The sequence below is a fragment of the Coptis chinensis genome, chromosome 5 (assembly GCF_015680905.1).
Source record: "Coptis chinensis isolate HL-2020 chromosome 5, ASM1568090v1, whole genome shotgun sequence".
NCBI lineage: Eukaryota > Viridiplantae > Streptophyta > Magnoliopsida > Ranunculales > Ranunculaceae > Coptis > Coptis chinensis.
The window spans coordinates 82262515-82277341 of record NC_141460.1 but is presented as its reverse complement, the minus strand read 5'-3'; the positions used below and the strand labels follow the sequence as shown (position 1 = coordinate 82277341).

Sequence of the window (14827 nt, the reverse complement as noted above, 5' to 3'; positions counted from 1 at the left end):
ACCTCTCAAATTGATTCAACTTTATTTGTTAGGCCCATATATATAGTGCATACAATACAATTTTATTTGTTTTTGGTGTACACTATTACTTATTTTATGATTAGTTTACTTTTCTTTCCTTTTTTCCCAGTCACATGTGTGGTTAACAAATGCATAAAGTAAATGTTCAAGCAACTTAATTCATCTTTTCCTTTGTTCTTTCATAGTTTCATTATCATTTTCTAGAAAGAAACTTTGTTATGTTAAACTACGTCTGAGATTAGTGTGGAAACTATTCTTTGTGGCATAAGGGTTTTAGGAAAATCATTTTTGGATGAAAATATTGTTTTTTGCAATTTAGTTTTTTTTCCCCGTAATTAGCTATATTGTTTATGAAAAGTTGGACACTCTGTGAAACTCTAGATAAGATTGTTTATTTATTTATATCCTACTTTTTCATAATTAGTAATAGAGTTTAGAAAAAACTGTAGTCTCTCAAGTGCTCCAAAAAATAGATTGGTGAGGGTATAACTATAATATATATCTAAAGATTTGATTTTTTTTTTTTTTTCGTAATTAGTATTAGAGTTTAGAAAAAGTTTGAGACTCTGTGAAGCCTTGAAAAATAGAGCCAAGAGGGTATAGCTATAATATATATGTAAGGATAATAAAGATAATAATAATGAAAATAAATAAAACAGATATAGGATATCCAGCAGTTACGGATAAAAGCCCGTAAATAAGTAGATGAGTTTCAACCCTTGTTTTTCGGGGGAGGTTTTAAAAACTAGAAATAGAGTATTCTCACATAGGGTTTTGAAAAGAAAAACCCAGCGAGAGTTTTAGAAAAAAAAAAAAAAAAAAAAAAAGGATTTTACCGAAAAGAAGAAAGGGTTTTTGAACGAGGAAGATCGTCCTTTCAAGCAGCCGATTGACTTCAGATCTTCGGTTTTTCATTTGTTCGGGTTTATAAACAGTGAGTAGTACGAAGAAATTCTTTTACATTTTCGTTAACTGCTAATCATATCCGAAATAGTGTTTTCATTATTTGATATCTTGTTAACTGCTAATCATATCCGAAATATGGTGCCGGCTGTTAGATCAGATTTGGAAGTACTACAGTTGTATAAAATTTCTGACAAAAAATCTAAATTCATGATTGTTATGCTGTGATGCGGATGAGAATATGTATTAGTAAATACCAACTTCATTGTTTTATTTGATTTGAATAGAATTCTATTACTAGGGTTTTGTTTTACTGCTATTGTTGGGCTGTAGGATTTGGTTGGTGATTGGAAGTGTTTGGTGGTAAGGGGATGATCTATATAGGTTGTGTGGGTTGCCGGGGAATGACTGGTAGTGATGGAATTATGTTATGAGCGCTGGGAAGCTTTGAAACAGCCATTAATGGCGTTCAACCAAGACCCCAAACCGTCCTGATTTTTTTGTGTTGTTTGAATGTTTGTTGTGTATGACTTTTGTTGAGAAATTGTTGTTGGGTTTATGTTGATTGTTGGTGGTTGATTTGGGTGTTCAGAGGGGCCGATTGAAGCTGGAAGGATTAGTAATGGCCGTAGATCGCGATTTTCCCAGTATAAGGGAATCGCGATTTGTTAGGATAAGTGTGTAGGGGTTTGAAAAAGGATGAAAACCGCTAGGTTCTTTTTAGTTATAGATGGCCGGTGGTGGCTGCATCGGTGGTGGAGGCGCTGGTGGAGGTTTTGTGAGGAAGGAGATGAACAGTGAAATTCGAATTTGGGCTTGGGCCAAATCGTGGGTTGGGCTTGTGTGATAAACTTTAGATTTTTATTTTTGACTTAAGTTTAGACTATGGGCCTTAGGCTTTGGGCTTTTGGGTTAGAGGAGTTTAGGTCGTGTTGACCAATGTTGACTATTGACCAGAGTTGACTATTGACCAGAGTTGACTTTTGACTTTTGACCAGGATTGACTTTGACTAGTTGACCCAAAATTTGACTTTTTCCTAAAATTATGATTCGGTCTATTAGGATAAGTCTAGGATTATTAGCATGTTTGACTTAGGCTAAGACCTTTCTAAATATACTTGTGTACGTATATTTACTGCTTTGTGATTTTTCATTTTTATATACAACGTTATGACACTTATACATCCATGAAATTAATAACGCCTAAACCAAAAATAATTGAATCAAGATTTTCCTTCGTTCTCTGAAATAATTTATGCAATAAAATTTCAATAATGCGTAAACAAAATTTACTGCACCCTTTTAGAACTCTCCACGCCTCAAGTTTTGGAATTGAGTTTTATGACTAATGATGTCATATGTTAGGTGAGAATTTAGTGAATGTGCCATAAATGGTCCGTTAGCGTTATATAAGGGTATTTATTGAATGTGCCATGAATGACCAGATGGTTTAGACTGCCCTAAAGAGGAACTAAGGTATTCACCTTGCGGGTTAGTTGTATTCCTTGAGTGTACGGGAATATAGGATTGGGTATTCCTTGAATGTGGCAGGAATGACCCAGGGCATTCATTGAATGTGCCATGAATGGCCCGTTAGTGATTTGATAGGTATTCCTTGAATGTGGTGGGAATGACCTAAGGTATTCATTGAATGTGCCATGAATGACCTGAGTTTTTGTGCCCAATGAGGTTGTGAAATACGTGTATAAAAGCCAGAGGTGGCTATGATATTGTGGTATTCAGTGGGAGAGAGGCACACAGGAATGTGTGATTTGGCAAATATGTGGAGTGCAAATCGTGGAGTAGGTACTAAAGGGTGGGTGTATAAGAAAAGTAATTGATTAATTGATAAGAGAAATTGATTTGATTATGCGAGTGTGTTTGGGCTTACTTTTGAATACATATAGGATATCTACATATGTTATATACAAGTTCTAACTTTCTTTTGCAGGAGGGTAGGACTTAATAATATTTTGTGAGGGGCCCCTACCCTTATACAGTAGTGGATATCGGTAAGTTGTAATTCAATTATTTAGATATTAAAACGAGTTATTAGAATGAGTTAATATAATATATGGAAGTTTTGCTTGGGAAGAAACTATGCCGGTTGAGATGACGGAACTACCTTTCTTTCAAGCTGAGAATGATTAGGTTATGATAGAGTTAAAGTGTTAGTTGGATAAGAAAAGATTTGAAATGTTTATATGTGGTTAGTCTACTCATACCAGCAAATTCCATTTTGCTGACCCATGTTTGCTTTGTTTTGGCAACGTGGGTGTGTTCTTGGGAACATAGGTGGAAGGCAGTGGAACCGCGGCGTGTGATTGGAATTCTTGCCTGGAGCAGTCGGTTAGTTTTCTTTTAGGTTTGATTCTTTTTGGAAGGATGTAATAACGTAGTTTACTTTTTTGCATGGCATGAGAACATGGTAGTAAGGACTATTATTCAGAGAGTCTCTTTGATGTTTTGTTTGGACGGGATGATATCTTAATAAAGCAAATGGCGGATAATTATTGGGATTATTTTTAATTTAAGTTGATTCTTGAATGATATGGCTGTTAGGGTTTTGTATGTGTAGTATCCCCCGTCATAGTCTGGGTTTTTAAACAAGTGAACATAGTGATGTTTGAGATATTTATATTTCAAATATTCATTTTGTTATTGTTTAGAAATTCGGGCTGTGACATTAAACAATTGTCTCACATATTTGTATAGCGTACTAATATAAGTCGATTATACAAAATACATATTTGTATAGCGTGCTAACATATTTGTATAGTCGATTATCAAAAAAAATATATATAAGTAATAGTTAAACGTTTGGTCTCACGTGTTTGGTATCCGATATGAAGAATAACTTCCAAGAAAAGAAGGATGGGGCAAAGATGTCATAATTTTATCTAAAAGTCGGTATGGGTAGAGCTCCTCAACGACCTTCGCATACATGTTTAAAATCAGTATTTTGATTACCCTTTTATTATTATGTTTTCAGGTACTTAATCAAATAGAGCGGGGAGGCTACAGTGGTATAGAACATGAACCTACATTTGAAGATAAGCTGACGTTCCATAGACCATAGATTATGGTAAACACAAAGTTTCCTTTCAAGATTTGCTATTCAATGTTAGTGTTAATAATATTAGATGCAAATTGTAACTTACAACCTAATTTTTAGATTCATATAGTAAACTTTCCGAATAGTATGCAAGACCAATTGATTGTAGGCTCTCAAATTTCAATGTTATGGTACATAATAGTGATGCAGAGGAGCTACTGCAATCCCATGTTTAAACTCCTGGCACTGTGTAGATGTTGATAAGCACACTATAGCATCTGTTTGAACGGTGTGAGTAAGTGTCTCTAATATTTGGCATCTTCTTATTTAGTGAGCACAGGGGAGGTCAAAAGTGTTACAGTCAAGTTGTGCTCGATACTGGCAGTACAAGAAAATATTACCTGTCCTAAACAGAAGTGTAGGGGAGTAATATCCTCATTAAGGAATATTGCACACGTGCGAAGCATAAGCGAACTTAGAACATCGACCTCCAAGACCGATCTGTGAGCAGCTCCTTTCATGTAGGTGGTACGCTTAAGCTCGTTCAAGGATGTCTCAGGACGAACAAACGGCTGGAGACAGAACGCCTCAGATAAAAACACCACCAGGTGTAATCATTACCAAAATCTTACTTGTACTTCCCATCACCGGAAAATAGGGACAACCGCACCAACTTCCAATCAGCACACAACTCCTACTAAAACCAACCTAACACACATTCATAATCTCCACCCTACACATGTGCAAGAGGTACACGTGTCTCTAGGATCAACACTCCCTTAGGCCTATAAATACCACCTACTTGAACTACGTGAGACCTGATTCTTCTCTCCCCTGAAAAACCAAGAGAAGATACGTAGGCAGCTCGCTCATCAGCGAACTCGGTCTCTCCAAAACCTAAACCCATCCTCCTCTCTTCATTGCATGTAAAGAAAAACCAAAACACACCTTTACATTGGCGCCATCTGTGGTTTCGATTACTCGAGAAATCACTTTCACTCAACTCAAAAACCAACAATTCTCAAGCCCACGAAGCATGGCAAGCCTCAAAGCTCAAGTTCAAAACCTCGCAAACCAGCTGGGTTTAACAAACGAGAGCATTTCCTTGCTCAGGCAAGAAAATGCTGCTTTACGAGCACAGGTAGATGCTTACCAACAACAACCAGTCGGTAATGTCGCTGAGAACGACATCAACGAAGTTAATCAATAGATTAACGAATTATCGCAAAGGATCGGCCAGAGTGCAGTAAAAAAGGATGCGACCGAGATTGTTCAAAAAATGCTCAAGACATACCGCGCATCTCCATTCAGTGCCGAGGTCCTCAGTAAACCCTCTCCACAAGACTTTATCCAGCCACGTTTCCCAATATACGATGGCAGCACGTGCCCAGGTCAGCATGTGGCTCGATACATTCAAAGTCTGGAGTTCTATAGTTCACCCGAGTTTGATCACCTTCACTGTCGATTATTTCCAGCCAGTCTCAAGGATGGCGCACTTGATTGGTTTTTCTCACTTGAGTCTGATTCTATCAAAACCTTTGAACAGCTTACTGATCTGTTTGCCAGTCAATACGTGCACAACAGACGAAAGAAAGCGGATCTTGACTCACTGTTCCAGCTATCATTCAGGGAAGATGAAACCATTCGCCAATTCTTAGGACGGTTCAAGGCAAAACTGTTATGTATGGAAAGCGGCCTGAAGGAGTCTTTTGCCACACTGGCATTCTCTAACGCCTGTCGAGTGCATAATACTGACCTCTCCAGATCATTAATGAAAGAATGCCCAGAAATGATGTCCGAACTGTACGCTCGGGTAGACAAGTATATTAAATTGCAAGAAAGTTTGAAGCTCCATGGCTTAGCCGAGGACCAGGAAGTGGCAGCGATCTCCGAGCACACCCCGCGTGCCAAGAAGCGATCCAGGTCACTTGCACCAAAGACAGGTACCCGATCAGATAACAGCAGAGAGTTCGCTGTCTTGACACGCTCCCCCAGTTACATACTAGACAAGATCCAGCGAGCTTCATATTTCCGACCAGATGTGAGGCAACCAATAGATCGACGACAAGCCCCATCACAAGATTCCACAAAGCAAAATGCCATGAAACCAATGCGTGCTGGGGGCTTAAGCACTATCTCCAGGACCTTGTGGAAGCTAGTCATATAAAACAGTACACCAACATTCTTGACGGCGACTTGCGCCATAAACTTATGGCTCGCCGAGTACGTAGTCGATCTCCGCCTTGCCGTAACCACCAAGAGGTTCAAGCTCGCCCTCAAAGCAGAGGACGTACCAAAGACCATTCTCTCCACGAGCGAAGACAGCACTTGTCAAATCGCGACAATGCTAGAACCATTCATATGATTACTTTCCCAGACGATTCTGTAACCTCCTCCAGAGAGAAAAGACGTCGTGTCGGCGCTCTTCAGGAAGTGTATCATTTCACGTCCCAAGCAGCACATGCCCCGCGAAGCTCAGGTTGCAACACAGGAGATATCATTTTCACAGAGGCCGACCTCAACAAGGTCTGCCTCCCTCACAACGACGCACTTGTCGTCCATGTCAAGATTAGCGACTGGACAATCAAGCGCGTCCTGATCGACCCTGGGAGTTCGTGCGACATTCTGTTTTACCACACCATTCAAGAGATGTGCTTACCCAAATCAGTCCTTATATATCCGATTGCCCCCCTTTACGGGTTCAATGGCTCCAGGGCCGACCCCGTCGGTGACATCATACTCCCAGTATCGGTAGGGTCTCGAGAAGACAAAGTCACCGCAATACACGCCGCCGTTCTAGACATCGATTAGATCCTACAATGCCATACTAGGACGGCGTTGGATCCATCAAATGCAAGCTGTACCATCAACATTGCATCAAGTTCTCCATTTTCCAGGCCCTAGAGGAATGATGGAACTTCGCAGCAATCAGCTCGAAGCGTATCATTGTAATCAAATCCTGTCAGCAAGTAAGACCGCCAGTGTACCAATCCACTCAAAGCACGAGCCCACCAGTTATACAATGGCGAACGACTTAGTCGCTGGAGTCAAAGTCCAAATCGCACCGCTAACGCGGGGCTCCAAAGAAGAAGACCTTCTCTCTCCCGCTCGTGATGCCCACAATCGCTCCACTAGTCGCATCGCACGGTCCAAGACCTCAAACGTCAATCAAGTATCCGTCGTTCCATCGATCCAAGGCCCAGAGGTCGCATCAGATGTTGTCGTGCCACCATTTACGACCCCGGAAGACGCACCATCAAGTATCATGCAACTAGCCCTGGTTCCAGAGCTCACGCCTACCCCTGTTGTCGTCGCCACAGAGGTCGCTCCAACCTCAACTATCAATCACACCGTCTCTCGGAGCGATAAAGCATTCCCAGAGATCAAATCGCCGAGAGACACATCTCCATCAGACATAGCACCCCCCAGCTGCAGAAAAAGAGCGTGTGAATCTAGGAACAGAAGACGACCCCAAGTTTGTCTATGTAGGGGCAAAATCTTGACCCCACAGTCAAGGCCCACCTTGTAAACTTCTTATCTATGAATAAAGATATTTTTGCTTGGTCGTATATAGATGTGCCCAGAATAGATCCTAATATAGCATGTCATAGATTAAATGTAAATCCCAATGCTAGACCAGTTCGCCAACGTCCTCGCCGACTATCCCTGCGGTTTCAGAAAGCCATCAACAACGAGGTCGACAAATTCAAGCAAGTCGGTTTCATAAGAAAGGTAGACTATCCAGACTGGATCGCCAACATCGTCGCGGTCCCCAAAAAGAATGGAACAGTTCGCCTATGCGTCGATTTCACGAATGTTAACCAAGAAACACCGAAAGATAGTTTTCCCCTACCTCGCATTAACCGACTTGTCGACCAAACTTGTGGTCATGAACTTCTCTCCTTCATGGACGCGTACAGCGGATACAACCAAATCCCACTTGCTGAGGAGGATCAAGAGAAGACCTCGTTCATTACAGAGCAAGGAATTTATTGCTACAACGTCCTCCCGTTCGGCCTTAAGAACGCTGGAGCGACGTATCAATGTCTAGTAACTGACATGTTCCAGGATATGTTAGGAGATACCATGGAGGTTTACATTGACGACATGGTCATCAAAAGCAAGAAAGCAGGTGACCACCTCACTCACCTTGAGCAAGCGTTCTCCAGGTTACGCCGAACTCGCATGAAGTTGAACCCAGAGAAATGCCTCTTTGCTGCCCCTCCGAAAGTTTCTAGGATATCGTGTGTCAAAAATAGGGATCGAAGCAAATCCGCACCAAATCCGAAGCGTTCTTAGACATGCCCGATCCACGGACAAAAAGAACAGATACGGTTGTCGCATGGTCACCGTGACTCAACCGATTCATATCCAGGGCGTCAGACAAGTGCCGACCGTTCCTACAACTCCTCAAAAAAGGTGAGCAGTTCTCATGGAACGATCAATGACACCAAGCATTTGCCACTCTCAAAGAGTACCTCACCACGCCTCCCGTCTTAGCCAAACCAACAGATGGAGAAACACTGGGGCTCTATCTAGCAGTATCAGACTTTGCCATCAGCTCAGTTCTCTTCAAAGAGGAGAACAACTCAGAAAAACCGATCTACTTTACAAGTAAGATGCTCACGCCAGCTGAAAAGAATTATTATTTCCTTGAAAGAGCCGTACTTGCTTTGTTGTATTCGGCAAGAAAATTCAGGCCGTACTTTCAAGCACATCCAATCAAAGTACTTACAGACCTCCCTTTGAAGAAAATCTTCCACAAAGAAAACAAGACTACTCGTATGACAGTATGGGCCGAAGAGCTCGGCGAACACCACATGGAGTTTGTACCTCGAACTTCTCAGAAAGGTCAAGTCATCGCAGATTTCCCTGTCGATGACCCAAATTGGGAATCAGAAACAGAGCTCGCAAACACAAAGGAACCTATCAAATCAATCTGGTCTCTCTTTGTAGATGGCTCTAACAACCCTGGTGGGAGTGGCATCGGGGTCGTCTTAGTGTCACCCGATGGAACTATGGTAGAGAAGTAAGTTCGAATCGATTTCGCAACTTCCAACAATGAGGCGGAGTACGAAGCATTGATCATGGGACTTCGTATGGCGCTACAGCTCGGTGTACAGGAACTCCAAGTCTTTAGTGACTCGCAACAGGTCGTTCGCCAGGTTGCAAAAGAGTATACTACCCATGAAGGTAACCTTTCGAAATATCTGCAAATCGTTCATCATTTACTACCTTATTTTAAGAAAGCTACCATACATCATTTTTTGCGTGACGAGAACCGTCACGCAGACAGTTTAGCTTACTTAGCCACTCAAACACCGAACTGCGTCCCAAGACAACTACTCATTTAAATAGTTGACCGACACATTACCAAGTCGAAAGCATACTAGCAATAAGCAATCTATTCCCTCTCTCTGCCAATCAGTTGAGTCAAACATGGATGCAGCCCATCATAGACTACATCTAGCATGGCGCGCTCCTTATAGAGCGTACCAAGGCCAGGCAAATCCCATATCAAGCACGTAGTTATTGCTTACTTCATAACAAGTTATTCAGGAAATCTGCTGGTGTGCTACGTCCATGTATTTCCAAATCAACAGGAAGAGTGTGCTACTATTCTGGCGATAGCACAACAAACATCAAACTTACCTTTCGGTAAGACTTTGGTCATCATATCCGACCCGTTCTTGTCAGTATGAATCTTCTCAATGCACAAATGCTTGTCTTCGAGAACTTCTCTAATCCAATGATAACGCACATGTATGTGCTTAGATCTAGAATGAAAACTCGGATTCTTGCTCAAATGGATGGCGCTCTGACTGTCACATAGAACTACAAACTATTTCTGCTTTAGCCCTAGTTCAACGAAGAACCTCTTCATCCATAGCATCTCTTTACAACACTCAGTGGCTGCAATATACTCGGCTTCTGTAGTGGAGAGGGCAACACATTTTTGTAACTTAGATTGCCAAGAAACTGCTCCCCCTACAAAAGTATACAGATAATTGGAAGTAGACTTCACAGAGTCAACATGACCTACCATGTCTGCATCTATGTAGCCTTCAAGCAAGGTCTTACTTCCACCAAAACACAAACACGACTTGGAAGTGCCCTTGAGATATCTCAATATCCACTTAACACCTTCTCAATGCTCTTTACCCGGATTTGACAGAAAACGGCTTACAACACCAACGGCGAAAGCAATATCCGATCTTGTACACACTATTGCATACATCAAGCTATCCACTGCGGATGCATAATGAATTTTTTCCATTTGACTCTGCTCATGCTCACCCTTTGGACACATATCTTTGGTCATGCGGAACTGGCCACCAAGCAAACAATTGACTGGCTTCACTTGATCCATGTTGAATCTCTTCAACACCTTCTCAATGTAGCTTTCTTGTGAAAGACACAACTTCCCACTCTTTCTATCACAAGCGATCCACATACCAAGTATATGTTTTGCTTGACCCAAATCCTTCATTTCAAAGGACTTACTCAAGTATTTTTTCAGCTTGGATATATTGTTGATGTTCTGGCCAACTATCAACATATCATCTACATACAACAAGAGCACTATGAAATCCCCATCTGAAAATTTCTGAACAAACACACAATGATTGGAAGTAGACTTCTTGTATCCATGCTTCACCATAAATGACTCAAACTTTATGTACCATTGTCTCGGTGCCTGTTTCAACCCATACAAGCTCTTTTTCAGCTTGCATACCATGTGTTCCTTGCCTTTGACCTCAAACCCCTCTGGCTGGTCTATGTAGACATCTTCTTCAAGGTTTCCATGAAAAAGATTTCTTGACATCTAGTTGCAAATTGCTCAACATCTAGGTTCATCCTTGCAGTCAAACCCAATACCACCCTAATAGAAGTCATCTTAACTACAAGAGAGAAAATTTCATCAAAGGCAATACCTTTCCTTTGATCGAATCCCTTCACAACAAGGCGAGCTTTGTGCCTTAGATATGGATTATTCTCCTCATGCTTGACTTTGAAGATCTACTTATTCTTCAGAACTTTTCTTCCTTTCGGTTTCTCAACTAAGTCATAATTGTAATTCTTATGCAAAGAACTCATCTCATCATGTATGGCCTTCAACCACTTCTCCTTGTATGTACCTTCAAGAGCCTCTTGATAGTACATAGGTTCTCCACCATCAGATAGTAAAACATACGTATGTGGTGGATACCTGGTTGAAGCTTGTCTTTCTCTCTCGGATCTCCTTACCCCATCTTCTTGTGGCTTAGGAGGATGCACTTCTACTTGCTCAGGTGGTGGTTTATGCACTTCATCTGTATCTTCTATATCAATAGGTTCTATCCCATCATGAGCAATCGGATCATCATCATGAGCTTCAACCCATGGTTCTCTGCATTCTCAATGCCTTTTGCACGTTCCACAATAGGAACTTCTTGTTCTAAGTCAACAAGATCATCCATGAAAGCTTCTAGCTTCTCACCATTCTCAAAGTCTGCTATGGTTTGGTCTTCCAAGAACACAATATCTCGACTTCAGATTACCTTCTTGTTGATCGGATCATAAAGTTTGTAGCCAAACTTCTCATCCCCATAACCCAGAAAAATGCACTGCTTAGCTTTGTCATCAAGCTTGGATCTCTCATCCTTGGGAATATGAACAAATGTCATGCACCTAAATACGCTCAAGTATCCATAATCAACATCTCTGCCTGACCATACTCTTTCTGGATAATCACTATTCAGAGGCTTCAAAGGCGATAGATTGATCACTATACGGCTGTGCGCATTGCTTCTATCCAGTAACTCCTTGATAACTTAGAGTGAGACAACATGCATCTCATCCCCTCTACAATGGTCCAGTTCATCCTCTCAACTATACCATTGTGTTGCGGAGTCTTGAGAACGGTCTGCTCATGATGAATCCCATGACTTTTGCAATACTCTTCAAACGACCCAATATACTCTCCCCCATTATCTAAGTGAATACACATTAAAGGCTTTATGTCTCTCTTTCCACCATGCTATGAAAAGTCTTGAACACGCTAAGTACTTCGTCCTTGGTCTTCAGACTATATCCCCATATCTTTCTTGACGCATCATCAATGAAAGTCAAGAAGTATAAAGCTCCCCCGTGGAACTTCACTTTCATAGGACCACAAAAGTCTGTGTGTACTAGCTCAAGGACATTCTCCTTTCTATGAGAATGGAATTTTTGGAAAGACACCCTGTGTTGCTTTCCAAACAAACAATGAGTACATCTATTTAAATGTGTATCTTTTATGTTTGGCAAGGCCTTTTGCTTGGCAAGAACTTCCATGCCTTTTTCTCCCATATGACACAGTCTCTTATGTCATAGTTCGGAGAAAACTTCTTCTTGTGCCGCATTTAACTCTGCTTTACACAAACTAGCTAGCTTGTGTCTTGTAAAGCGAGCAAGTTTTCTTCCCTTAAGCTACTACAATAGAACCTCTTCTCAGTTTCCATACCCCGTTACCAAACGAGTTTTGAAAGCCATCATCATCTAACTTTCCAACGGAAATTAGGCTTAGCCGAATGTCAAGGACATGTTTTACATCCTTGAGTGTCAAGGTGTAGCCGACATTGGTTTCTACATGAACATCCCCAAGCCTACAATCTTCGAGACGCCACTGTTACCCATCTTCACTTCAACAAATTCACCACAGCTGTAGGTAGTGAAGAATCCCTTGTGCGGTGTGATGTGATAGGATGCTCCTGTATCTGATCTATCACCCACTCTGTATCCTGGCATGCATGATGTACTAACACAGCCCTCACCACAATTTGACATAATTTCTATTAGATCATGGTCTACTAGTGCGGTAATATCTCGGCTTATGCTTCCATTTCTCTTTACCATGTTTTCGTGTACATATATAGTTATTCTTCTCATCCCTCTTCAATGTTCTATACTCATACCTGAAATGACCCTTGGTGGCACAATAATAACATTGTCTCTCTGTCTTAGGAGTTCTAGCTTCACCCCTAGATTTGCTTCTGTCATCACCTCTAGAATGAGATGGTTTTCTGCTCTTACATCTCCCCCGCTTCTCTGTGACAAGGATCTCTGAGTGAGAGGAGCTACTTTGTGACCCCTTCTTGTCTCCTCATTCATCAATGCCCTGGTAGCCATCTCCATGAAAATGATTCCATCTTTAGCGGCTCCGCTAAGAGAAACTGCTAATGTCTCCCAACTGTTGGGTAGACAGTTTAATAGTAACAAAATCTCAACTTCGTCATCCATATCAATCTTCATCAAATGCAACTGATTGATGATATTCTGTACTTCATTAAGATGCTCAGACATTGAAGAACTTTCTTTGTACCTTGTGTTAGCAAAATTCTTAATGAGAAGTACCTTGTTTCCGGCCGACTTCCTCTCATAGAGGTCTTCGAGTTTCTTCCACAAGCCAAAAGCGGTAGTCTCTTGGGATACATGGTGGAAGACACCGTCGTCAATCCACTGTCGAATGTACCCAATTGTTTTTCTATCAAGCTTGCTCTACTCAGTCACCACTATTACGACTGGTTTTACTCTTTTATTCTCAATGGGTTGTGTCAAGTCCTTACAATATAATAACTCTTCCATCTTGACTTTCCAAATAGTGTGGTTACAGTGTTTACAAAATGGTTCATTTCTACAAGCTATTTCAATTCAAACCTTCTCTTAAGAATTTTATTAAACACCTTCTGGGCAAGATTTGGATAACAACCTTGTTGAGTTTAATCCAACCTAGCTGTGATACCATGATAAATTAGAGAGAGAGATTTGAGATAATATTTACTCGATTGATTTCTAGGCCTCATACAATGGTTTATATAGAGATTACAAGTTCCTAAGATTGATGTCAATCCTTAATATATACGTGAACATGAAAATAGAAACAAATAACAAAGATCTGTATAAACGGTGCGAGTACAGCTTAGAGCTATCTACTGGAATGCGAGGCGCGGGTGCACTCTGTTTGTACTAAAACAGAGGGCGCGCTCTGAACTCTGACACGCACGAAGCTATTTCTAATAGTAACTAATAAATGTTCTTAAATCTAATCTGGCCTCAAGCGCAATCTGTTTCTTAAGCCTTGAGGCGAACACCTTTGCTTAATTGGGTAAAATAAGCCTCACACAAACTAGTTTCAGGGGCTTAATCCTCGAGCTCTGATGCTGCATAGTAAGCTTAATTTGCTATAATCTGTTTTCTTCAAACCCTGTTGGTTCAAAGAATGAGATTGCTAGGACCCGTTTGATACACTTATGCAATTGCGCCATCGTCAGGGCTCGTTACTTCATTACTTGCTGATCACGAACTACTAATTCGCCTCCTGACGATACTCCTACAAGAAATCAAGGTGTGACACGGTCACACGGATGCACTTGGTCTATTTTTTTATTACTCTTGCAAGATTTATTCCTTGTATGAAATTTTACAGGTGTGAACATGTTTTACGACGTGACCAAGTTCCAGTTTGTCGAGGGCATATTGAGCAGATAGCTTAGCTAGTAGTCTAGTAGAGTAGTAGGTACACAGTACACTTATATTGTTGAGACTTGAGAAGGCATTTGCTCTATGCTTATGAACAGGAGAACCCTTGATACGATCCTTAAAGGACAAACTTTAAGACCTAGTTGCTTGGGTTGCAAAATCAGACAATAGTATGAACATAACGTCATCTGCTGAGTAATTAATAAGTATGAATCTAACAACTCGTGATCTAGCTGACGTCGATGTATCCAGTTGACGTGGCTCCACGGCCAGAAGGTTACCATGTCCGATAAAACTATAAGCACGGCCGCTAACCATGTGTGTTTTTTTTTTTTAAATAATGAAATG

The 14827-nt window shown here is 41.0% G+C and overlaps 1 protein-coding gene across 1 annotated transcript; it reads left to right on the top strand.

Annotated features, from left to right (window-relative positions):
- Positions 1-5258: 5258 nt before the first annotated feature.
- On the top strand, positions 5259-14488 carry LOC147499334 (uncharacterized). Its single transcript, XM_086563461.1, has 2 exons — positions 5259-5922; positions 14427-14488. The coding sequence occupies exons 1-2, from the start codon at positions 5259-5261 to the stop codon at positions 14486-14488; spliced, it is 726 nt and encodes a 241-aa protein (XP_086419587.1).
- The last annotated feature ends 339 nt before the right edge of the window (positions 14489-14827 follow it).